General features: G+C 36.5%; 1 protein-coding gene across 1 annotated transcript in view; it reads right to left on the bottom strand.

The window, feature by feature from the left end:
• TDRD12 (tudor domain containing 12) overlaps nucleotides 1–27,422 on the bottom strand; it is a gene marked incomplete at its 5' end in the record, with an annotated part of 55,174 nt that overhangs the window by 18,005 nt on the left and 9,747 nt on the right. Inside the window, 16 exons of the mRNA XM_081032310.1 lie at nucleotides 1,669–1,768; nucleotides 3,755–3,975; nucleotides 4,113–4,252; nucleotides 5,097–5,214; nucleotides 7,481–7,609; nucleotides 7,941–8,132; nucleotides 9,541–9,668; nucleotides 10,187–10,343; nucleotides 11,973–12,158; nucleotides 14,627–14,734; nucleotides 15,122–15,182; nucleotides 16,747–16,827; nucleotides 19,901–19,977; nucleotides 20,571–20,665; nucleotides 22,203–22,392; nucleotides 26,949–27,034. Of these exons, the coding sequence (XP_080888436.1) occupies nucleotides 1,669–1,768; nucleotides 3,755–3,975; nucleotides 4,113–4,252; nucleotides 5,097–5,214; nucleotides 7,481–7,609; nucleotides 7,941–8,132; nucleotides 9,541–9,668; nucleotides 10,187–10,343; nucleotides 11,973–12,158; nucleotides 14,627–14,734; nucleotides 15,122–15,182; nucleotides 16,747–16,827; nucleotides 19,901–19,977; nucleotides 20,571–20,665; nucleotides 22,203–22,392; nucleotides 26,949–27,034 (2,069 nt within the window). The remainder of the gene's footprint in view (nucleotides 1–1,668; nucleotides 1,769–3,754; nucleotides 3,976–4,112; nucleotides 4,253–5,096; nucleotides 5,215–7,480; nucleotides 7,610–7,940; nucleotides 8,133–9,540; nucleotides 9,669–10,186; nucleotides 10,344–11,972; nucleotides 12,159–14,626; nucleotides 14,735–15,121; nucleotides 15,183–16,746; nucleotides 16,828–19,900; nucleotides 19,978–20,570; nucleotides 20,666–22,202; nucleotides 22,393–26,948; nucleotides 27,035–27,422) is intronic.

Genomic DNA, 27,422 nt, shown 5'->3' with positions numbered 1-27,422 from the left:
ACTAACGCAAGAAGTTAGTAATAGGGGAAGCTGTGGGGGGGGGGTGGAAGAATATAGGGGAACCCTCTGTATTTTCTGCTTAATTTTTCTATAAATTTAAGACTGTTCTGAAAAAAACAATCTATTAATTTGAACAACAGAAAATCAGATGAGCAAAAACCATCTACATCACAAAACCTGCCTGGTATCACTATCTGTGCGGTTAGAAGCAGAGGGAGACAAGAGCGTGTATGATGGGCCTAAGAACAGAATTCCACATGAGGCAACAGGTATTCGCTGAACACATGGTGAGCCAGGGTGACAAGGGCAGCTGACAGTGGGAAGGCTTTCACCTGCTCCAGTGGTGGTGAAGGCTGGTGAAATCCCGAAACGGTTCATCCAGGAGCAATCGATATGAAGAAAGTGAAGGGCCAGATAAAAGTGGGGGAGGGGAACAGAGCCAGGAAATCTAAAAAAAAAATCTCAGAAACTATGTCTCCATTTTTCTTTTTAATGAGACATGGAAACAACAGAAATGGGAACTCTGTGGAATTAGAAAAGTTACCCTGACCCACACTTCCTTCTAAAATGTTAAGAAAAATGAATTTTATCTAAAAACAATCAATAGCAAAGTATCTGGGTCAAATCCCACATTAAGTTATGAGCAGAATAACAGTTCCAACAGGCAATGAAAGCCACTAGAAAGGTGTACCTACAAAATAGATCAAAACTGTAACCTTTGGTTTCAAAACCACCTTTTAGTCTGTTCATTAAGAAAAGGATATATGATATAAAAGAACAATGTAAGTCAGAATTAGAAAAATTTACAATTGAGGTGACAGAACTCAAGAAAGGATTAGAAATTAAAGAAAAAGAAGTTATTTCAGTAATGAAAATTGTAGTGGGTTGAATGGTGGTCCTCTAAAAAGATAGGCCCATGTGTTAATTTCCAGACCTGCGATGATGACCTTATTTGAAAAAAGGGTCTTTGCAGATGTAATTAAGTATCTCCAGATGAGGAGATCATTCTGAATTATCTGGGTGGGCCCTCTATCCAGTGAGAGGTGTCCCTTATAGGAGACTTCTGGATTCCAGAACTGTGAGACAGTACATTTGTATTGTTTTAAGTCACCCAGTTTGTGATATTTGTCACAGCAGCTCCAGGAAACCAGGACAGCACAGCCACACCAGAAGACGCACAAGAAGGAATGCATACAACAGATACGCCTTAAGGGAAAGGGAAGGTGAGAAGGACAACAATCAAACTCAAAAAGAAAGGAAGAAAGTAATAAAAGAAAGTGACAAACTCTTAACTCAGCAATTCTATCTGCTTCTCAGAATTTTCCTCAAAGGAATCATCATGGATGTTCTGAAAAGACTCCTGTAATCATGGCATTATTTGTAATAGTCCTCCCCCAAAAAACAAAAACAACTTTCTTTCTGAAAAGGTAACAAAAAAATCCCCAAATTGTTGATAGCATTCATTTGCTTTCCCTATTTGATCTTGGTTTTCTAAATAAACTTAGGGGGCCTTATAAGGACTGGCGTCTATTGTCAGATTAATAGTGGTACATTAATACTGACCACTGGAAATCATAATCATATTCTACGAAGATTCTGCTGCTTAAAAAATATGTTCATTAAAATGACCATTAATCATTCAACAAAAGGATCTTTACCAGAACTTACTTTAATGTAGCCACACACTGGTAGAGCATGGTTGGATAATTTCTTTGGCGTGTCTATTTCTGGATTAATATGGTGTCGATTAGGACAGAACCTTTTGTCTCTGAAAAAAAAGTAATTGGATTTTAAAACCAGAAAAATAAAAACCCCATAATTGAAATCAGAGAACTTTTATTTGAAACCCTTTAAAAGTTAAGTAACCATATTAAATACTTCAGATGACACTAACAATGCATAATTAAGAGGAAAGGGATCCTAAAATTTAATTAATGCTGAATAAATTTAAGAAAAGAGTTATTTCATTATCTCCAGACATTCTTAAATGCAATACATAAATGAACAAAATGTACTTCCAAAATAAAGACTCTAAACCAGAAACACATTACCATAATCCGCAACAAAGGGCCAATTAACTTCTAAACCAGAGCCCAAACTGAGAAATAGTTGAAGCTTCAGTTTCAAAAGTCGACATTCTTAAAGGCATAATAGAAACTTCTGATAATAGCCTGTTTAATGTAACATACTTTTAAAAAAGTAAAATTCAGCAGTTATCTTAAAATTAAATTCAATCCCATAGATACCTATCAGACACCTACTACTCAGTCCCAGCCATCCAATTGTCAAGTATCGGCCTTATGTCTGGATAGGGGAGAGGGCCCTCTGACTGTTAGGATACTCATGGTTTCCCAACTGATTTACAGAATCAATGCAGTTGGTAGCAAAATTCCAGCAGGGTCTTTGAAGAAATTGACAAGCCTGTTCTAAATTGTATATGCAGATGCAATAGATTTATAATAGCCAAAACAAACTTAAAGAACAGCAAAGCTGGAGAAATTATATGCTGGATTCCAAGACTCACTCTAATATACACTATGGTACTTGAGAAAAGTATAGAACAAGTGTAAGAATAGACAAACAGACCAATGAAACCGAGTCCACAAATGGACCACATGTATTATCATGGGGTTTATATGGAAGGCACCAACTCAGTGAGAACACGCTGTTTTCGATAAATGATCCTGGAGCAAGTTTTATCCATGTGGAAAAAAGTAAACCGTGCCCCCTATCTCATACTATCCACAAAAATTCAATATGGATCATACACCTAAATGCGAAAGCTAAAACTGTAAAGCTTCTAGCAGAAAATATACAAGACTGTCTTCATGACCCAGAGACAAATATTTCTTACATAAGGATGCAGAAAAACAGCAGCCATAAAAAAGCTTCATCAAAATTTACAATGTCTGCTCATTAGAAGACTATTGAGAGTGAAAAAGCAAGCTGCCATACTTGGAGAAGATATTCTCAATGCACATATGTGACAAAGCATTTGTATCCAGAATAAATTAATCCTACAAACCAATAACAAAAAGATAAATGCCCCATTTAAAAAGTGGGTAAAAGACCTGAACAGGCACGTCACAAAAAGAGGATGGTCAAATGTCCCACAAGCCTATGAAAGGACATTAAACATCATTAATTATTACGGAAACACAAATGAAACTCACAATGGTTTACCCCCCCCCCACCCACAGCATACTAAGTGTTGGTGAGGATATGGAGCAACTCTCTCACACACTACTGACTAAATCATAAAATGGTCAGCCACTTTGGAAAAGTCAAACATATGCTTATCCTGTGAGCCAGAAATTCCACTCCAAAGTATATATCCACGAGAAATGGGTTTATATTTCCACAAAGATAGCTTCATACATAATAGCCAGAACTGGAAACAATCCACAAGTCCATCAACAGAAGAATGGATATATATACATGTTGTGATATATTCATACAATGGAATACTGAGCTACCAAATAAAATACTGATACAACAACACAGATAAATGTCAGATATTAGGTAGATTATGAAGTTCAAAAATAAGCAAAATTAACAGATATCAGGAGTGTGGTTACTTCTGAAGGAAGGACAAATTAGGAAGGAGCATGAGGGGACCTCTAGGGTGCTTCCTGAAAGTTGGGTGGTGGTTCCCATGGGTGCATACATATGTAACAATTCATCAAGCTGTAAATTAATCACCTGTGCACTTTACTGTATATCTCAATTACAAAAAAAAAGATGACTGGCTTACTTGCAAAAACCAAAAGCCTTAAGATATGCACAAAGAGGCCTTCTGGCTTTTTTGTCTTCCTTGGCTTCTAGAACCCCTGCAGTAAACTCATACAGCTCCGATGGAATCTTGGCATCTGCTCTCTCCAAATAGCGTAGGACACCAACTGCATGGCATGCATTTCTCTCCGTCAGCAGCAAGACAGATTTGGTTTTCTTATCTCCCTGTTCTGCAGGAGAACCCTTAAAATCGATGGTGAATGAATAAAGGAAGTGGATCATCCATACCAGTCTAAATGATAAAACTTTGTGGACTCTGAATTTGTCGTTACATGGAAAATGCCAGTGGAATGTTAAAAGACAACAAAAATTAATCAAACCTGGTCAGTTGAACTCTGAAAATGATCAGACATGCAATATAGACGTCCTCCAAAGATTTTTGGCGAGGAAGGAAAGCTGAAGTGAATCACACACGTGGCATCAGTGATGGCCAAGAGTGGTATGCAGTCATCAGTTAAGGCTGGAGAAAAGGATTCCGACAATTTGAAATGAGGCTGGAGTTTTACTGTACTTACTCCACTGAGCACACTTCAATACATTGCTTCATCGCATTTTACTTTTTAGATGCAAAGAAGCTTCCTTCCCATTTTTTCCAAAAATGTCACAGCCCAGTGACTAACTTCGAGAAAAGTGGTCTCCCTTTTACCACTAAAAAAATGCCTCATTTTATTACAAATCTAGACTGCCCATACCTATTTTACAAGTATTTTATACATTTTGATTTTTACATGTCTAATATTAAATTTAACAGTCATCTATGGCATGTTTCATCATAGGCACATATGTATGTATATATCGGGGGTGCCAAAAGATTATATACAAGTGGGCACTTTGGTCAACGTTGCTTAGGCAGTAGTTTGCCATAATCAGAAGTGTCTGAACACTGATGGTAACCACTTTGAGCACCTCTTGTAATTGCAGAAGTCAAACATGACTCGTATTCATCTTTTGTTAGCGGTATATATTGAGTATAACAATTTTAATACAGTTTTTTCCTTTCTTAAAATGTATATACATGTTTTTGGCACCCTCTGTATAAATGAGACAATGATCCTCAAACTGGAACTCCAGGGAAAAGTCTAGACTAAGGGCTGCTGCCTCCTGGGGGACACACATTCACCTCAACATCAAAATCTTAGCGGCGGTTAATTTTCACTTTGAAATTCAAATTACTAATAAATTCTCAATAAGTCTAAGAAATGATGAGAAATTCAGAGATGAGCTACATATAAATGAATTGAAGGCATGATTCCTATTAGCTCCTATTAGCTTTTCTAAATGTAAGTAGAAATCAAAACACTTACCTAATACAATGTGAGAGCCAGAACTTAACTTTTTCTTCCACTGTTCTAAAACACTTTTTAAATCAAAAACCATTTCTTTATGCATTTTCAAGCAAAATATTGAATTGCTTTCTACTACCTAAAGATGAAACCAAGAAGTCAGTTCACAGTCAGGAACAGAACTTGAAGACAATTGTTCTGTCAATAATCATCAATATAAAACTCTTAAAATTATCTGTGAGGGTATTAGCTCACGAATCAAACAATTCTAAGAATGAGATGATTGTTATTTAAATAAATACATTTCCAAATTTCTATAGTTTGTATCTAAAAACCTGCTCAAATGAAACAAACATTATTTTGCTAAAACTATTTTCCTGCCTTTTAAAACAATGCACATGTGCATATATGTGTGTATGTATATATGTGTGTATATACTACTTATACAGATATTTGTATATACAGCCGACCCTTGAACAACATGGCGTAAGAGTGCTGACCACCACCCCCAAGCAGTCAAAACTCCTATAACTTTTGACTCTCCAAAAACTTAACTACTTATATAGCCTGCTGTTGACTAGAAGCCTTACCAATAATATACACAATCAATCAACACACATTTTGTATGCTATCTGTATTATATACTACATTCTTACAATAAACTAAGCTAGAGGGGAAAAATGTAATTAGGCAAGTATAAGGAAAATACATTTGTACTACTGAATGTATTTACTATAAAAAATCCGTGTATGAGTGAATCTGCGCCATTCAAACCCCTGTTGTTGAAGGGTCAACTGTTAATGTACACGTACGCCACATTTATGGTACTGCTGTCCATCGGGGCTTTTTCACTACACCTACTAGTCCATTAGTGCTGAAATATGGATGTATTACTGATTCTTTTTTTTCTTTCAATTGTTTTTTTAATCAATTTTCGGTGTACAAAGCAACGTTAATAGTTAGACACTTACATCCCTCGCAAAGTGATAACCCCCACCCCCAAGCTACTACCCCTCTGACATCTTATATACCTGTTACAATACCATTGACTAACTTCCTTATGCTGTACTCCATATGCCATGAATATATACATACTGTATTATATGTTATAAATTATATATTATATATAATTTGATATATTATGATGATATATTTGAGTATATATTATATGTGTACAATAATATATACATTACTTATATACAATATGTATAATACACATGTTATATTTTATAATATATATACAATATACATATTATTATATACACATATATAAATAATATATACATATATGTGTGTATGTATATATACTATATATGTAATATATAGTATATGTACAATATATATTATATAATGTATATGTAATATATACAATATATTATATACAATATATATTATATTAATAACATATACATTATTATTCCCATCTGGCATATTTTATGTAATATATATTATATATTGTAAATTATATATATATAATTATAGTTGACATTCAATATTATTCTACTTCAGCTTGAAGTGTACAGCACATTGGTCAGGCGCCTACATAGTCTATGACGTGATGCCCCTGATAAGTCCAGGGCCCATCTGGCACCTTACATGATCTGTACAACATGGTTGATTATATTCCCCACACTGTATTTCACATCCCCATGACTATATTGTGTCTACTAATTTGCACTTTCTAATCTGTCACTTTCTCCCCCTTCCCCTCCCCACTCCCCTCTAGCAACCAAGTATTTTTCTATATCTCTCAGTCTATTTCTGTTTTGTTTGCTCATTTATTCTGTTCTTTAGATTCCACATATAAGTGAGGTCATGTGGTATTTTCTTTCTCAGTCTGACTTATTTCACTTAGCATAATATTCTCCAAGTCCATCTTACCATTTGCAACAACACTGATAGACCTTGAGAATACTATTGATTCTTATGTTTTATTTTGTATTTGGCCTCATTTCTACACTTTAGCATTAATTTATACACAATTAGATTAAATATATCTTTAGTCAATGTAGTTGGCTTTTCTAGCGACACGATGATATATTTGAGTGTCATCTTCTCTATTTTCTTAAGTAGAGGGTACAGAAGATGTTGGCATTTCTTCATGAATGAATCCTTTGAATGCTCTGCCATGACAAAGTGTAAAGCACTGCTCCCTTTGGGGACAGTTTGCATCAATGAAAGGCTTGTCCCGTCTACTTGGCTCCTCCCCTCAATCTCAGGCCTCCTGATGTCCTTTTTCATTGCTACCAGCACTCTGTAGCAGAACCCATTCTGACTGATGTTGAACTTGTACAATTTTATTCCCCTGTCAAATATTTAACTACCACAGTAATTCTCTGATGACTCAAGATTCAATCAGAGTTTAAACAAACAGTTAAGAATGTTCTATGCGTGGAAGGGCTCACCTTACACACGATTTCAGTTTCAGCCACAGAACAGGTGAAGATCAAGGTCTTTTGTGCCTGACTTGGAATGAAATCAAGAGTTTGGAGTAAAGTGGAGGTTTTTTCACTTTCTAGGCAAAGGTGTACTACCTGGTAATGAAATACAGAAACAATGTGATTTTTTAAATGTTCAAGGTGCTCCAGTTTCACTTTGCAGAGGTTAAGTTGTGATTTTAATAGAAAAGAATGTGTAGGAAACCAATATAAATTTAAATACACAATTACAGATGTGTATGAAATCAAAGCTATAATCTTTTAATATTAATAATTTAATAATAATAGCAATATTAATTAATTTAATTTAATCTGATTAATTTAATATTAATCTTTTAATATCAATAATTTAATAATAATATTATAATGAAACAAAAGTTACTTGCCTGTGTTCATCAGCCCCCCACTCCCGCTCACGACTCATTACCTGTTGGACATTGCCATAGAGAGCAGCCTCTTCCATGGCCGTGATCACAACGTAGGGGTCATTCATGAACTCTTTGAGTAAATGTTCTATATGCTTGTGCCAACGAACTCCAACTGCAACAATCTGATGTGGTGCAGATTCCCTTTCGTCAACTTCAGTATTTTTTTTAAAGTTATGTAAGATAGCAAACATCTGGAAAATTAGTGTAATTAATTTCACTTGTATGTCAAAAGAGAATAATCATTAGTTCGACAGCATGTAAAAAGTAAAGGATTTATATTGTTTTGTGTTCAGAGTGGGAAAAGGCCTTCACAAACATAAAAGCAAAGGAAAAAACTAAAAAGGAAAAAAATGTTAGGTCTAAACAAAATTAAAACATAAACATCTGGGTAACTATGTGCAACATATGTAACAAAGGATTTCCGTCCTTATACAAAAACTTCTACAAACTGATTAGAAAAAGATGGTCCCACCAACAGAAAATCAGCAAAGGAATGAAGCAGTTCATAGAAGAACGGGTACAAATGACCGGTATGAATTCATGCTCAACCTAACAAGTGACCAAGGAAATGCAGATTAAACCAGTCAGACGCCACATTTCACAATCAGACTGGCAAAGAAAGCTGGACCAGGGCCTTGCACTGTCAGGGGTGCAGAGTGTGTGGCGTGGAGGCACACTACCTAAGGGAGTGTAAATCAGCATACACCTTCAGAAAGGCAAACCGTACAATGCAGTATTCCACATATTAGTTTGCAAATAAGAACTGAGGTTTTTAAAGATGTTCAGAAACCCAGCAAGGGCCCATATAGTCAAGTAACGAAGCCTGGACTTGAACCCGGGGCCATCACCTCTACCAAACGAATGCTCTTGGTCATCATGTTACACTGCTTCCAACAAATGCCTTACAAGAATTCAGTCTTTGATCCATTAGTCCCTTGCCTAGGAATTTACCCTAAGGGAAACATGCAAGAAGATGTATGTTCTTCACACACACACACACACACACACACACACACACACACACAAAATGATGCGAAATGTCTGAAAATAAAACGATTAAAAAAAATGATGCCCATAGGATTCAATGCCATATGGCCAATAATCATACTACAGAATAGTAACAATACGCTATTTACTGAAAAATGCAAGTTACAAATTAGCACATACAGTAACGGCCTCATATTGTTAACTACATGTGTCAACAGACACAGGAATTATGAAAAAGAAGGAAATACTCCAAAATAGTAACAGTGATTACGTCTGAGTATAAGATTATGAATGTTGGGGCTTTTCAAGTGCTCTTCTCTATTTCTCAAATTCTCTAAAATGAAAATGGCTTTCATAACCAGAAAAATATTAAATATTTTAGAAAACCACCCTCGAAAAGAAGTTTTGCTCTTTTAAGAGACCTTTAATATTGGGAAGGAAATTTCTGATAAATGTTCTCTCTTCTTAATCATGGAAGTTAAAGGGCAACTTTTATAGACTAACCAAGCTTCTTCCCCAACTAGACACTTTTCTTGAATCCTTAAAGCAGTGAAGACTTTAATTATATATACTTCTGAATACTAATGACATCTAAATGTATATCATACTTACTTGTTCATTAGCTTCAAAGAATAATACTTCTACCTCATCCAAAATTAGGTGACAGAGTCTAAGAAATAACAAGCTTTGATATTTGAGAAATCTCAGAAGACTATGTGGTGTTGTCACGATTACATCACCTACATTTTAAAAGAAAACAACAATTAACATTTTAGATTTCCCACAGGTTTTCCTAACATTTCCTTTACTAAGATTCCATATACTTTCTAGAAATGCCTTCTAATAAGACAAAAAGCTGTTTTTCTTACTCAGGTGGGTGAGGCAGAGGGGTGTGCCTGCCTGGGTTACTAACTCTGTTACCAACCCTGCCATTATCTGATTAAATACTAGGGCTCCCACCAGGTTTTGCGCTCCTAAAAGACAGGGAGGGTTTTAGTCAACACCTAACAAAATGGTAGGTGTTCAGTAGATAGTTGATAAATGAATGAAATCACGTAGTTTTCTTATTTTCTCACAGATGTGAGCCAAGATCAAACCTTCATCATCTATACCCATCGGAAATTGACAAGGGCAGTCTGGACTAGGGACCATCGGCTGCATCTACACAGCCCTGTGTCATCGGCAGCTCCCGGGCCTGCCCGGGGAAGGTTCCACTGTGTTCTATGGAGAAAACCAAACAGTTTGAAAGGATGCTTACATCCCCTTGGAAGCTTCATATTTTTGGCTTCGTCTTTGTGGAGTCCAATTGTTAACAACATAGGATGAAGAGGCCTGGAGGACATGTTATAGTCTCCCAATAATTCAAAAATAAATTGGGCCTTTTTCCACCCAGGACATACGATGACTGCCAGAGGCTGCGAAGACACACAAATTCACATAATTTTGGACAAAAGTTAGGAATCGAACACAGGATATGTGATGCATGTAGAACAGCTCCTTGTGCAGAGTAAGTACTACATACATTTTTATCATCATCATAGAGGTCAGAAAAGTTAAAATAGTTTCATTAAAATGGATTTAGACACTCATCTGTTCCTAGAGCTTACACTAAGCATTTCACAAATATTAATCCACTTAGTCCTGAAAACACTCTTACAGGATAGGACCTAGTACTGCCTCATTTCACAGATGAGGAGCCTGAGGCACAGAGAGGTGAAGTCAGTTGCCCAAGGCTGCACAGCTAATAGAGAGTAGCAACAGGAATTGAAGCCAGACAGTCTGGCTCTAGAGCTCCTGCTCCTAAGCACAAAGATGAACTAACCGCTTCCTGAAAGGGGCCTTTAAAAAGGTTAACATCTCTTCCTTAGGAGATTGGAGTTTCCCATAGCACCATCTGAACCCTGCCCTCCACTTGCCAAATATCTCCTGAAGATACACTGCCTGCCAAACACCTTATGGGACACCTCCCTTGATTAGCCGAAGACAAGAATGAGTCTCCTTTTTCCTTTACAAAGATCCAGGTGAGCGCTAGCTTCCAGGCATCAGGGCTACAAAGCAGGCTGAACAGGGAGACACAGAGAAAGCCGAGTGGATACAAGACCTGGACATCCTTTTGTGGTCCAGCCAGGGTTCTATCTCAACACCTTCTGTGTCTCATCAACAGTGGTCAGCTGCTAACTAATTGAGGGTATCCATTTAGTTTTATTAAATCAATACATAACTTAGCCAATGCCGTTTTCCAAAGGAAAATCATTAAACTACATAGCACAATTAGAAAAATAAACTAGAGTCTTTTCTAAAATGCAATTCTAAGTGTCTTTTGGTACTGCTATGCTCCACCTTATAATGAGTGGCAGAACATTCTGTAGTGTGTCCTTTGGGATAGGATCTGAGACAAACGCCTGATAGGACATCAGTTCAACTAACAACCAAAACCCAGCAAAGCAGATGTCACTACCCCACTGTCGTTTGATCCTCACACACCATTTCTCTCCTTCCCATCATCTCTCTCAGCTATTTTCAGATTCTTACACATGGGAAAAATAAAAGTGGGATTATAAAACAGTGTGTGGTGCTGTGAAAATATCTGCAAGAATATGGGAAAAGAGGACAGAAAACCTAAAGTCTAATCCTACTTCTTTTCTCACTTGTCAGCTGTTAAAATTTATACTGGTAACTTTTCATGAGTTAATTTTTGCATCTATAAAATGGTGAAAAGAATATGTGGCCTGACCATCTTATAGGGTCACTGTGACAATTAGATGAATTAAATCAGTGAAATACTTTTATGAACTATGTATTCATCTATCAAAGCCAGGACTCTCTTGTCTCAGTGGATGGCCCATAACTGGGGGTCAAGGTGAGAATAGGTGTGGAAAACTGATGACTGTGGTAAGAGAAAAGTTTCTCATAGGATGGTTTTTCGTCCTGCCAGTTTGGAAACTAAATGAGTAACGTAACCTAAACTTTACGAAAGGTTAGGTGTAAAATTTTAAAATAAACATTTAATCCATTTTGTTGTGAAACAAAATTCTTCAACTTACTCCGTTTCTACTTGGTAATGACTGATAGCAGCCCCCCGTTTGCAAAACCGTAAGCACTGGTGGAAGGTACAACAAAGGGTCATTTCCACACTGAGAAATGACAACCACATCACAGCCACGTGCTATGGGAGGCCAAGAGTACGATTCAGTGTGGTTAGGTCCCAGAAACTTATTTCTTTGAAGAGCCTACAAAACAACAACCAAAAAACCACAATAAAGTATAGAAAACTAATTTAAAAACCCATCTCATTGCTCATTTACCCCCAACAATGGGTATACATTGCTCATCCTGGCATTTTCCAAGACCTACCCTTTAAGTCCCACTGAATCTTTCCTAACATCAAACTCCTGAGTTTCTGGGCTCCGAATGAAAAGGATCCAATAGGCGGCCCACTGACGAACCAGGTGCTTAAAGCTCACCAGAGCTAGGATGTGACTTCTTCTCCCCTCCTTCTAGTAATCTGCCAGTGCATCAGCTCACTTATAAAGCTTTTCTAAAAAGCTTTACAAATGGCCTTTTTTGCTTATGTTTCTATGTAATTGTCATTAAAACCTCCCAAATGTTCTAACAGGATAGAGTTCTCCAGCCACAATGATACTGTCTTCCAAAAAGCTGACTTATCAGCACCATCATCTCCGTGAAGTCCTCCTCCCCAGGCCCTGACTCCCACTGCAAGCGGGAATGACTCCTCTCTGCACCTGGAATGCAGCGGACATCCTGGGAGCTTCCTGCACCATCACCCTTTGGTTTGCGACTCACGTCATCTTCTTTTTTTGTTCACCTTCTTGTGTTGGTGAAGAACATATTTCAGTAGCTTCTTGACAAAGGGTACAGAGGCAGTAAATCTGAGATTTTGCATGTCTGAAAATGTCTTCATTCTGCCCTCACACTTCATTGACAGTTTGAGAATAGACCTCTGGGTTAGGAATAACTTTTCATTAGCATGTTGGGGTCGATGCTCCTCTGGGGTTACTGTGGAGAAGTCTGAAGCCATTCCGATTCCTGACCACGCGTGTGGGACCAGTTTCTTCTCTCTGGAAACTTCCATGTCTGAAGGGTCTAGTTTAGACGCTCCACAACATCATTCTACTATCTTATTTCTAAGTTGTGCTGGGCCTGTGCTAGGTAAACTCTCTTAATTTGGAGAGTCATATCCATTAAGTCTAGAAATCATTCACATGTTCTTCTTCTCAGACTTTTCTGCCCTCTTCTGTCATTTCTTTCTAGAAATCCCTTTTTCAGATATCGGACCTCAAATTGACCCTCAAATTTTCTTTTTTTGGTTTCAGGCGTACAAAGCAACGTAACAGTTAGGCATCTAAACCCCTCATGAAGTAATGACCCTCTCCCCAAGCTACTAGCCCTCTGACATCTTATATAGTTGTTACAATACCTTTGACTCTTCCCTGTGCTGTACTCCACATTCCATGACTATATATACCTACATATTTAGTTATAGTTGACATTCAATATTATTCTATTGCACGTCTTCAGGTGTATAGCGCATTGGTCAGGCACTCAAATTTTCTTTTGCCCCTCATTTCCATCTCTTTTGTCTTTTTGTTCCCCTGATAGCTTTTATTTTACCTCTCAAATCTACTATTGATTTTTATTTTTATAACATTGTGAATTCCCAAGAACCTTTTTTTATTCTCTGACTGTTCCTTTTTGACAGTACCCTGTTATTGTTAAACACATGCAATATATATCTTCTCTTATCTCCGAGGATATTTATTTTCTAATGTTTTCTTCTACTCCCTACATTGTTTGTTGCCTTTGGAGTTTTTTGGGGTTTTTTTCCTTAGGTGAGGGCTTTCCTCTAATGTCTAATAATCCCTGGTGTTCTGTTCAGGCTGTGGAAGGCCACTAAAAGCTGACCAGAGGACCCGTGGGTGAGGCAAAGCTCATCTCCGTGTGAGAGTCACATCACTGCAGGAAGACAGGGCAGAAGCAGACCCTTTTACTGGGAGAATTCCAGACAGCATTATCCAAAGGTCTTTCTCTAGGGTCATTCAGTTTCTCCAAAAAGAGCCTCCAATCTCCCTCCTGAGAATCTGGCTGTGGAAACAGGTAAGGAAGTGCACGACCCTTGCCAGTTCCCTGCTTCCTGGGGCATCTCAGCCATACTCTGCTGCCTGTTTCCCATCTCCTCAAAGCCTGTGGGAAGCTGTTTTCCTAAAGACTTCCCTCTTATTCTATTTATCCTTGTGGTTCCATCTTCCTTTCTTTTAAAAAAAAAATTTAAGTTGTTGTTTCTGTATCAAGTAGGAAGTAGATACACACATATGATCTATTTACTAAGGGAAACCACAGGTCTATAAAGCAACTTTGAAAAAAATGCTAATAAGTATATTACAATTGCCCTGGCAACTTGTGCCTTCCAAGCCCCATTCCATAGGCACATTTGAAAATTTAATTCAGAAAAGCACTTAAAAGGTAAATAGGAATTTCTCCACAAAAAAAAAAAAAAAATTGTTCATTTGTAAGAAAGTCACCTGGACTTAAGAATAAATAAGAAATTAATAATAAAAGCTTAAACGAGAATTTCAAAAGCAAAGAAATTATACAAATGCAACCTTAGAAGCATTTATTAAAAATCCTTCTACATTACGTCAGTATTCCGTCTTGAGTTTGGTTTCAGAAGCACGTTTACCTTTTTCAGGTCTGCCGAAAGTGGCGATGTGTCAATGGATAAGCAAGGTTCGATCTTGTTCCGGAGCACTGTGAAGGGTTGCTGTGGGCCCAACTTCAACTTCTGCAACTAGAAAACACAGATGTTAGACAACACTGCCCTGCAGTATTAGCACAGACTATCAAGAACTTTACGGAAGTGAAAAAAATACAAGAGTTTGATTTCATTGTAAATCACCGAGGTGTACATGCTTATCAAAAACCACCCAAACTACCAAAATGAAAGGAAGAGCATCTATTATCCAAATTTAAAACCAAACAATTAATTAAAAAGAAAAAACAATTTCTCTCAAGCAATAATTCACTGAACAATTTCTAAAAAGATGTCTTCAGCTAAAGTTCCCAATAGAAAGGGTTTCTCTTCTGATCTCAGATTCAGAGGGAGGAAGGAGAAGGATTTAAAGAGTACACAGTTTTCTTTCTTTTTATTTTTTTTATTTTTTTAGAGTTGTAGTACCTGCTGCAGATCAGAGATTCCATCAGCTCTCAAAGGATCAGGATTTAAAAATTGCAATAATCTGTAAAATAGTTAAAGGGCAACTTGAAAGGAAAAAAGTGTTTATATTTCTTCAATTGAACTATTATTTTAATTTTTCCTTGACGTAAGTAAAGTGAACGATGTCTCCCAAAGCATAGCTATGAAATCACTGCTCATTTTATTTTGCCTTGTTTATTGTGATACAAGGGCCACGGTGGGTCATGCCAGGCCCATGCTTCCCCCACCCACTCGAGGCCCCAGGCTGAATTGTCAATCACAGGACCACCAGCTCTGAACAAGGAGAAAGATTGCATGATCACCAGGTCATCACATGTTCCTAATAAACCCATTGCCTCCTTCCTTCTTTGCTGTTTAATCTTGAACACTTCAAAGCTCCCTGTAACCCACAGTAGAATAACTGGTATAATTTAATCAGCGGGTACTAAGTAAAGGGCATTTAGCCAAATAGGAGATAAGATACAACCTTCTAACACAAATATGAAAGGCAACAAAGTTATCTCAGGGTTAATTTATTAAGTAATACTTTCATGTAATAAAAGAAAGAAATGAGCTATATGGATAATGCAAGGTCTTTTGTTCCAAGAAAAATAACCACTTGTAACACCACATCTTTCAGATATGAGGGTGGAGGGATATCCCAGGAGGAGGCTGCCAACTCAGGTGCCACCCCAGATATGTGGGCTCCATGGCAGCCTTCAGAGCCCCTGGCCTTGGAACATTGTGAGGAGCTCCTGAACTTCCGGTCAACATGGCAGAGTAGGTAAACGCTGTGCTCGCTTCCTCCCATGACCGCATCAATATTACAACTAAATTATAGAATCACCACCCTTGAGAAACCCTACGAGGAGCTCCTGCTGGATGACGGGCCGTTACAGGGCCACAGTGTGGCTGGCTTCTGGGAAGCAGGGCATCCTAAATCATCCCAAGCCAATCAGTAGATACAGCAGGACCTTCCCATCTCTGAACTGGCTTAAATTCTTTGTTACTCTGGTGGCTTCAGAGCAGCCAGTTACTTGGAATATATGTGTAAGAGTGTTTTTAGGTTGGTATGGTTAAGAAATCTTAAAAATAGGTATGAAATATTTTGTGGATTAAACAAGTATAAAATGAAGTTATTACTCTATTGTTAACAACTTGTCAGTGAACATTTTGAGAATCTGGCAGGACAAAAAATATCCTCAAGTTCCACACTGCAAATAATTAGTTTCTCCAGCAAGTGAGAAACCTGTCCAACATCAGAAAACTTGGAAGAAAGCAAATACTGACCCGTATAGAGTCAACAGCCCCCAAAGACCAACCATATCTAATTTATTTCATAAACTTGTTCACTTCACCAAGAGAATCAGGAAGAGAAAGCAGAAAATGACTATTTACAGTGGAACAGAGCTTTAAACAGAAAAATCTACCTTACGTAAATGGAAAAGAAAAAACGAATTTCAAAGCCTGCAGAAGACACTGCATGTATGTTTTTTAATGGGAATGCAGGTCCGAAATTAATACTAAAATCATATTAAATTCTCTAAGCTTATAATTTTATCACCATTATTTCAATAAAAAATGTAGGCCAAGAAAAACATTCGTACTTCACACAGCCATTCTTCTCACTGTAGTCTTTCTTCTCAGTCAATCTAAGTGGTTTCTCATTTGACCTCTGACATAAAGCACTAGAAATAAAAAAAGCATTTATTAAAATTTCTGAAGCCATTTACCCCAATCCTGAAAATACTTTTATTTTCTGGGAGAAAATTTAAAAAGTACCACTGAGGAGTAAGTTGTTCTATATAGGTAAATTTATGTGAGAGCTAGAGCTGAGCCCTTTAAGTAAAAAAACCATTTTGACAGTTCTGGTGCTTGCCAAGACGGAGTTAAGCCCACTCTAGCCCATCTCTGCTACTGATTATCATTAGAAACCAAATAAAATACAAACTATAGGAGCAAGAAGTTAAAATATAAACAACAACCAGAATCATGGACAGTTTCCTGGGCTTTTACCTTCTATCTCTTAGTGTTGACCTGAGGGTGGCCCAAGACTTAGAACTGTGTAAAGGACATAGACATCAAAAACTCTGAGAAAAACCCTCTATTTCAAGCCAGAGAACCAGAAATGGAGGCTTCAAACAGAGTGTGGGGAATCCTCACTGATTTTTTCTTCCTCTTTTTCTCTCCTGGCTCTGCCCAAGGTCAGCTCTGATCATGGGACTGCATGCTACAATGGCAACAGCTGTGTGGTCACCTAAAACCCTAAGAGAAAATGTTCCCCTGCCTCTAGAGGAACTTGGAAACAGGGAGTCCATGGTCTACAGGCTGTGTAGGGACAATCTCCATCTTTTTATTCTCTCAGTTCTATGGCTGTTTTGCTCCACAAGTGGCCCCAATCACACAGAACCACATGGCAGTTTCTCAGACAGAAACCATCTATATGGCCAGAGGAACAGGGAGAGGGAGCATATGGAAAATAGTGAATGTGAAGAAAATCCTGGAAAAAGAGAAGGATATAGGGGAGGGGAAATCCCCTATTTCTGTGTATGACCCAGCACAAATCCCAGGGTCATCCCAAATTGAGCATATTCAGAACAGACCCAAGTCACATACTAAAGATTTGGAAACTGAGCTAACATTACAATCAACACCCACAGAAAGAGAGACAGAACTGAGGTCTGAACCTAAGGGAGTTGTTGACTTCCTGCTAAACCAAATCAACAACAAAAACAACAAAATTAATATTCTACAGAGGACTTTAACAGAAACCAGAGCCTCACATCATAATATTCAAAACATCCAGAATATAAACCAAAATTACTCAACACAAAAAGAACCAGGAAACTCAGATCAATTATCAAAGGAAAAGATAATCAACAGGTGACAACCCCAAGATGGTTCAGAAGTGGTAATTATTAAACATTTTAAAGCAGCTATTATAACCATGCTCCATAAAAAAGGAAAGATGAGGGCCGGCCCGGTGGCTCAGGCCGTTAGAGCTCTGTGCTCCTAACTCCAAAGGCTGCCAGTTCGATTCCCACATGGGCCAGTGGGCTCTCAACCACAAGGTTGCTGGTTCAACTCCCACAAGGGATGGTGGGCTGTGCCCCCTGCAACTAGCAACACTGGACCTGGAGCTGAGCTGCGCCCTCCACAACTAAGACTGAAAGGACAACAACTTGAAGCTGAATGGCACCCTCCACAACTAAGATTGAAAGGACAACTTGACTTGGAAAAAAAGGCCTGGAAGTACACACTGTTCCCCAATAAAGTCCTGTTCCCCTTCCCCAGTAAAATCTTTAAAAAAAAAAAAAAAAAAAGACTATGGCTTTAAAAAAAAAAAAAAGGAAAGATGAGCACTTTTGAAAGGAACAATGAAAGTTCTCTGCAAAGAAATACGAACTACAAAAACTGAAAATTTTAGAACTGAAAAGTGTAACACATCAAATAAAATGTTCACTGGATAGGCTCAATAGCAGAATGAAGATAATAAGAATCAATTAAGTTGAAAACACATAAATAGAACTAATAATCGAAAAATAGCAAGAAAAAAGGTTGAAAAAATGAACAGAGACCCAGAGACGTTTTGGACAGTCTCATCAGTCTCAAAAGGAGAGGAGAAAGATATGGGTGCAGAAAAAATATTTATAGAATAACTGCTGACTACATCCAAATTTAATGAAAGAAAGAAACCTACAAATGAAGAACCTTAATGACTGGTTCATAAATGTAGAACTTTAATGAACTCCCAGCATAAAAAAAAGTGACAGAAATGACACCAAGGTATATAGTAAGTAATTTGCTCAAACCTGTAATAAAGAGAAAATCTTAGAAGCCATCAGAGTTTCAAACAGAAGGACAAAGAAAAAGATTTTGCATTGGGAACAATGCAAGCAAGCAGAATGTGGGGCAACATCTGTAAAATACAGGGGAAAAAACTATCAACCTAGAATTCTATACCTAGCAAAAATATTTTTTTCAAAGATAAAGCTGAAATAAATTTTCAGACATACAAAAGCTGAAAGAATTCATCACCAGTACACCCACAATGCAAGAAATAGTAAAGTCCTTAGATAGAAGGAAAATGATACCTGGAACTGCACAAAAAGCGAAAAGCATCAATGGTAAGTACTTAAGTGAATATTTAAGATTATCTTCTTATTTATTTAAATCTCTCTAAAAGATAACTGTTTAAATAAAAATGATAATAGATTCTAGATTTATAACAACTGTATAAACAAAATGTATGACAACACTAGCATGAAGTACAGGAGGAGAGAAAAGGAAGCATACTATTTTAAGATTTAACACTATATGTGAGATGATATATTACATCCTTTCTGTGATTTCATTAATTTCACTGGCATGTTTCTTGATGAGGACAGGGTTACAGTCAAAAGTCTTTGACACTCATCTTCAAGAAGGTAACAAACTATCGTTTGCTTTCCACCAACCTGTATTGCCATTTGGCCCACATTCGTGCATCATTTCTTTACATTAAGAGCACTTTGTTGGACCTGCCTTATGTAAACTTTACCTGACAAGGTAACAAGGAGACTCTAGAGCCACTACCAGTTTTTGGTCAAATGTGCTGCCAACCAGTTGTCACAACATTTTTCTTTTAAATTAATAAATGTTTAATCAAAATTTATGGGGCCAGTCATTTTTTGAAATTGAGTAACTTCCTATCATTAATTTTATAGAACACTGTATAATACAATATTACACTTAAGTTTCTGGTCAATTTTCAAATCATACCTGGCTGCTGGTATATCTGGATCAGCATATATGGTTATGCCTCTTTTTGTTGGCCAGTACACGGAAGATTCAACACACTATAAAAAAATATTTTTTAGAAAGAATATGTATGCTACCAAGATATATAGTCTTGACATCAAAATCCCATGGGAATTATTCTCATAAACCACCATCCCTGATAATTTTCAGACAACACAATCACAGAGACACAGAGCTGGAAAGCTGGGTGATTATGCCATTACAATAACCACTTGATTGAAGTGTCCAAATAGCAGGCAGGTGGCATTTCAGACAATCAGTATTTAAAATGTCCTGTAATTACTTTCACCTCTCTTGTCAAAGGAACTGGAGGAACAGGTTAGACTTGAACTTAATGATTAGAGTATCCCATAATCCCAGATTTTCACACCCTTGTTAAAATGAGAATAAATACCCAATTTTGTAGAGAGGACACTATGCCAAGACCTAGGCATAACAAGAGGGGAGCTGAGTTATTTTGTTCTTTTGAAACAGAATAAACATGCAACTGTATTTTTCCATGAATGAAATTAGCCAATGATTTTTTTTTTAACAGAAAATACAGTTTTGGCTCCTAGTAGATTTTAAAGGAGAATATTCTAAAATTAACATTACATGAACTTTATATTTAAAGAACATTTAAAAATGCAACCTTATTTACATCTTTTAAAGAGATGCACTGTTGTTTCTTCTCAGTTTGTTTAGGTGAGCCTCCCAACGAATCCATTTTACATTTTATAGTTTTATCTGTAAAATAAAAATGATAAAAGGCTACTTTAGAAAGTGTCATTAAAAATAGAAAATAGGACAAAAGGGATTATAACAAAAAAGTACTATCATAAAATCTTAATACATGAAATTACTATGGAATAGGGTTTTGTATTAAACCTTACTTGAAGGGATTAAATTTTTAAATCTTGTTTCCACCCTTATTATAAAAAAAAAATTTTTTAAATCCTTACTGGCTTACTAAGAATTAAATATAATATACTTTTCCAACTTGGCATACTCTGTTTCCCAAAGAGGGCCATAACATGTCTCCCAACACACATGCTACTCTTACAATGTGACTTTGTCACTTCTCCCATTGAGAGATGGGCTCTGTATTCCTTTCCCATGAGCCTGAGTGGGTTTGTAAACAACATGGAAGTGGCATTACGTGACTTCTAAAGGTAGATCACAAAAATGCCACGTATTAAGGTGGCTGGATGGCTCAGTTGGTTAGAGCGCGAACTCTTAACAACAAGGTTGCTGGTTCGATTCCCACATGGGCCAGTGAGCTGTGTCCTCCACAACTAGACTGAAGACAACCAGCTGCCACTGAGCTGCCGGTGGGTGGCAGGATGGCTCAGTTGGTTAGAGTGTGAGCTCTTAACAACAAGGTTGCTGGCTCAATTCCCACATGGGATGGTGGCCTGTGCCCCCTGCAACTTAGACTGAAAACGGTGACTGGACTTGGAGCTGAGCTGCGCCCTCCACAACTAGACTGAAGGACAACGACTTGGCTTGGAGCTGATGGGTCTTGAAAAAACACACTGTTCCCCAATATTCCCCAATGAAAAATATTTTTAAAAGAGAGAGTATTCATATTTTATGCTGCCTCTGAAAGGGAAGCGAGCCAAGTAGAACTTACCCACGATCATTGGCGTTGGCCCTGGGTCACCCACATGGTTGGGCCATCGATGCTGGAGAGACTGCTCCAGAAAAGTTAAACCCTGTGATTCTGACAGAAAAAGCACATTTCAGGATTACAGCAGCATGAAATAAAACCCAAAACAGAAATGTGAATTCGTTGGTATACTGCTGCTCTTGCTTTTCTATAAGGTTAGAGGAGGCATTGCTCCTTGGTGGGGAGCAATGTGAAGGGACTAAAGAAAACTGAATGTAGAGAGAAGTTATTTCATTGTCCATGACGGACTCTTCTCATCTTTTTATGCTAATAAATAAGTAGCTCTTTTTAAAAGTATCTAAAGCTCTCAACAAACAAAAATCTGTTTTGGTGATGTCTTTAAATTAGGAACATACAGACTTCTAAAAATAAAATTCCATATTAACAAGAAATTGAAAATAGTTTTTCCTGTTCTCATAAAAACGAACTGTAGCAGCTTTATGATATCAGAACTTTTCACAAACTCACTAGGATGAAAATTGAAATATTGAATTCAGGGTCTAAGTCACAGTTTTCATACGGGTAAAAGCCTATATGACAACTTATATCAATACACTAAGATTTCTATAAAAAAGACAGTTTAAAGGAAACATATACTGATGACAAGCTACTCACTTTCCATTCCTTGAGAATTTTTTCCTTGCAAAAACATTGGCCAAAGAGTAAGTGCCGGATTGAGTTCATTGGAAAAGGAGGCTGACTTTATATTCAATCTTGATTTCTCTAAAGAATCAAGGGTTTTATTTTCCATGGGTGATATATAACAAGCGAAGTTCTTTGCAACCAGATCATCATTAACACAAACCTGTACAATTTTAAACATTTCATGAATAATAAGACAAATATATAATCAAGTGACTGTTCAGAAAATATTCTAAATTGAACTGCAATTTTGATCTTCAGAAAAATTATTTTATAAAACGTAATTTGACAGAAATTGATTTTGTGACTTCTGCACTGGTAATGGTGAACTAGATATTTCTAACTAACCCTCCTGATAAGAAAGAAAATTAAGAAGCTGTATGAAGTATAAAAAGTATCTTCTTTTAAAAGCACTGAAGAACCAACACGACTTTGCCAGGCAAAGATCTAGGGGGAGGGCAAAGACAAAATACAAACCATAAAAGGAAAAACTGATAAATCAGACTTTATCAAAATTTAAAATTTCTGCTCTTTAAAAGATACTGTTCGGAACAATCCAAAGACAGGAAGAAGAGATTTCTAAATAATATATCTGGATGGGTGTGAATAGAGAATATATAAAGAACTCTCAAAACTCAATAAAAAGAAAACAAACAACCTAATTAAAAAATGGGCAAAAGATAGTAATCAAAACAGCATGGTACTGGCATAAAAACAGACACATAGATCAACGGAACAGAATAGAGAGCCCAGAAATAAACCCACACATATATGGTCAATTAATCTATGACAAGGAGGCAAGAATATACAATGGAGAAAGAACAGTCTTTTCAGTAAATGCTGTTGGGAAAACTGGGCAGCCATATGCAAAATAATGAAACTGGACCAGTATCTTACACCATAAACAAAAATTAACTCAAAATGGATCGAAAGACTTGAATGCAGACTTGAATGTAAGACCTGACACCATAAAACTCCTAGAAGAAAACCTAGGTAGTAACCTCCTTGACATCGATCTTGGTGATGATTTTTTTGGATTTGACACCAAACACAAAGGAAACAAAAGCAAAAATAAACAAGTGGGACAAACTAAAAAGTTTCTGCACACTAAAGGAAACCTTCAACAAAATGAAAAGACAGCTTACTGAACAGGAGAAAATATCTGCAAATCAATATCTGATAAAGGGTTAATATCCAAAACGTGTAAAGAACTCATATAACTCAATAGCAAAAAAGCAAACAATCCAATTAAAAATGGGCAGAAGATCTGCAAAGACATTTTTCCATAGGAGACATACAGATGGCCAACCGGTACGTGAGAAGATGTTCACCAACTCTAATCATCAGGGAAATGTAAATTTAAACTGCAATGAGCTACTGATGAGTTCACAACTTAATTATATGACCTCGTAGCTAGACAATGGAAGAGTACTTGCCAATAAAAGGAACAACATGGATATATCTTAAAATAACTTTGTTGAGTGAAAAAAAAAACAGGCAAAAAAGCTGGGATATACATCCTTGTGTTTCCTTTGAGCTGGAAAAGGATTGTTGGCCCTATTTTTCTTTTTCTGGCAATTATGACCTCCTGTATTCCAAGTAAGTTCTCTCTGCTAAGCATGCCTTCTCCACTTCACTACCTTGAAGCAAATTATCACCCACACACAACCATATACAGAGAGAAAGAGAGATCTACCATTGAAAAACAGTAAGAAAGAAGCAGGTCAGTAGAGAACTTGTTTTAAAAAATATTTTTTTACAAGACTCGTCCTAGAGCCAACAGTCCGGCATTTTTACCACGTTGTAAAATAAGTAATGAAAAGTCAGAGGAAAAATCAACAAGGATGTGGAGGAACCCAAAGTACAAAGAATCACAAATGAACTTTATTATAAACATAACCACGCTGAAATGGTAGGGAAAAAAAGAACAAACCTGCTGTAAGGCTAAAGACAAATTTATTTTTCACAGGAATGTGACTTAGCAATTCTGAAATTATGTGAATCAAATATACTGTAGCTAACAGCAGCAGGTTTCTCACTATCAGAGACAGGTGTCAAGAATGAGGAAAAGGGAGGTGCTGGATTGAAATCAGAGGTAACAGAGCTGTTAATATGTGTACAAATGGATAGATCTGGAAACAAATGTAGACGTACTGTGTTTCTCTGAAAATATGACCTGGCTGGACCATCAGCTCTAAAGCGTCTTTTGGAGCAAAAGTTAATATAAGACCCGGTCTTATTTTACTTATAGTAAAATAAGTATTATTTTACTTATTTTACTTATAGTAAAATAAGTATTATTTTACTTATTTTACTTATAGTAAAATAGGACCGTAGGATCCGGTCTTATTTTACTATAAGACCAGGTCTTATATAATATATAATTATATAATATTAATTATATAATATAATATATATTATATATTATATAATATATTATATATTAATATATTATATATTATATTTTATATAATTATTATATATTATGTTTTATATTATATAAATTACATATTATAAATTATATAATTATATATTAAAATTATATAAATTTATATATTAATATATAATATATTATATAGAATTATATACCATATAATATATATTATATATTATATAATTATTTTTTATATTTTATATTATATATTATATTTTAAAATTATATTATATATTATATATTATATATTATATTTTATATAACTATTATTTTATAATAATTATTTATATAATTATTATATTATATATTATATTAATATATAATTATATTGTGTATATTAATATAATTAATATGTTATGTATAATATATATTATAATATATAATAATATAGTATTATATATTATATAATATATAATTATATAAGACCCAGTTTTATATTAATTTTTGCTCCAAAAGACGCTTTAGAGCTGATGGTCTGGCCAGGTCGTATTTTCAGGGAAACACGGTATGTGTGCATGGGGTAGTATATATACACATATTTCCTGTCTGCTGAGAGGCCCTACAATCAATGACACCCATTGGCAATGAGCACACCTAGTAGTACCCTGATCATGAAATCCTAACACCATTTTTCAATAAAAGGAACCACTTCCTGGAGCAGTAGTTGACTCTAGGGCTGGGGCTGGAAAATGACCAAGTTAGCCAGGAGTAACTTGTAGTACCAGAAAATAGAGTTTTCAACAATGATGGAGGACATTGAAATAATACATATACCACTCTGAAAAAGCTAATGGACAAATCTGTGATGATCTGAACAAGAAAATAATGACAGTAAACGAGTATATTCTCCAGAATAAAATAAATATCCAGATGCCCACAGTAAGATAAATTATTGAATCCATTAATAAGTGGGGAAAAGGGATAATTCCAATTAAAAACGTAGATGACATGATGGAAACGGGCAAACACCACAGAAATAAGTTTTGCAGGCAAGAGTCACTGATGGATATTTGCACAGTCTCAAAGTATCTCCCCATAAAATACTTAATAATTTCAAAAGAAAAGCAACAGTAACTCCTTGGAGGAAAAACCTAGCAGACGCCACCTTACTACCCAGCTGATCAAGGTTAACGCGACGAGTGAGAAGACATATCAACACCCGGAACCTTCTCCCAGGACGCACTGAGAAGCACTCAGTGTCACTTCTGCAGCAGTCGTGCTAAAAATGTAGAACCTCAATCTCATCGTAAGAAAACATCAAACAAACCCAAATTGAGTGACATTCTACAAAGTGATTGGCCGGTACTCTTGAGAAGCGTCAAAGTCTTACGAGATGAGGAAAGACTGAGGACCCGCCAGGTTAAGGATGAAGGAGACACGACAATCAGTGCAGTGGGGGTTCTGGCCCAGAGAAAGGAAATTAGTGGGCAAACCGGCAAAATTCAAACAAGGCCTACAGATTTTCTAAACATGGCATTTTATCACTGGTCATCTTCTGGTTTTAATCGCTGTGCCTTTGGTTTGCATGGTTAACATTAGGGGAACCCAGGTAAAATACATACAAAACTCTGCATTATTTTTACATCTCTTCTGTAAGTGTGAGGTTATTTCAAATAAAAAATTAAACAAACAAAAAAATAATTTAAAAAATGAAAAAGAAATCACATAAGATAAAAAAGGAACAACAAAAAAGTTATTTCAAAATAAATTTTTTAAATAAATCCGTGGTTTAGATGCCCTCTGTGGGCCCCGAGCAGCCTAATCTGCACCTTCTTCTACCTGCACACACGGTCAGAGCTGTACCTGTGCCAGCCTTCGTCAAGGCAGCCAGACGAATGTTAACAGCTAATGGAGGGGGGGGCTCACGGGTGATGCCCACTTTCTTTCTACTGTGCTATCTGAATTCTTTACAACGAGCACATATTACACACAATGAGAAAATTATGGGGGAGAAAAAGCAGTGAATTAAAATCATACTAAATGTATGTATTATAAAAATTATGTCCTCTTAGAAGAAGAGAACGTTTTATACCCATCACTATAGCAATAATTGCTTGTCCATTACTACATAAAATGCTGTCTAAATAAAACACTACAGTAATTTTTTTTAAATAGTTAAAAGAAGAAAACACAAACCTATCTTTTGATCTAAACCAGACCTTGAAAGATTAAGAATATTTCTATGTCGTGTGAATGACATTGTTTCCCTTGGTGGTTTTTCTTTATTAAAATAAAAATGTTTCATAAAGATAACATATTTTTTAAAATACAATTCTTTCACTTACTTTTTCACTTCTTATAGTCACATAAAGGTAAACCTCAAAAGTATCTTCTTCCACGGCACACAATTTGGCTTCCACCTGGGTAGTTGCTAAATAGCATAAATGAAAACACAAATTAGCTGATATTAAAAAGTATATGGAAACAATGATGACTAACTCCCACCTCTATCTCTGCTAACCACTTCTAATTACCCAGCACCACAATACCGATGGCTTCCTCTAAAAGTGGATCGTAAAGCAGAAGGGGTCTGGGGCCACGTGGGTGAGTCAAGGGGAAGCTCTCCTGGCATGGAGTCAGACTCGTACCCTCTGTCCCCCTCCACAGCATCTCCTCCTGCCACCCTATCACCACCTCCGCGAGCACAGTTCTTGGCCCTCTCTTCTCTTCCAGTGACTCGCACATCATTTCCAGTCACAGTCTTTCATCTGAGTCCCTCTACCCCTGCAAATGGTCATGGATCAGAGCTCTCAGCTACT

This window comes from Rhinolophus hipposideros, assembly GCF_964194185.1.
Source record: "Rhinolophus hipposideros genome assembly, chromosome: 21".
Classification (NCBI taxonomy): domain Eukaryota; kingdom Metazoa; phylum Chordata; class Mammalia; order Chiroptera; family Rhinolophidae; genus Rhinolophus; species Rhinolophus hipposideros.
Note: the sequence above shows the minus strand (reverse complement) of the source record. Positions and strands in the feature narration are given on the sequence as shown.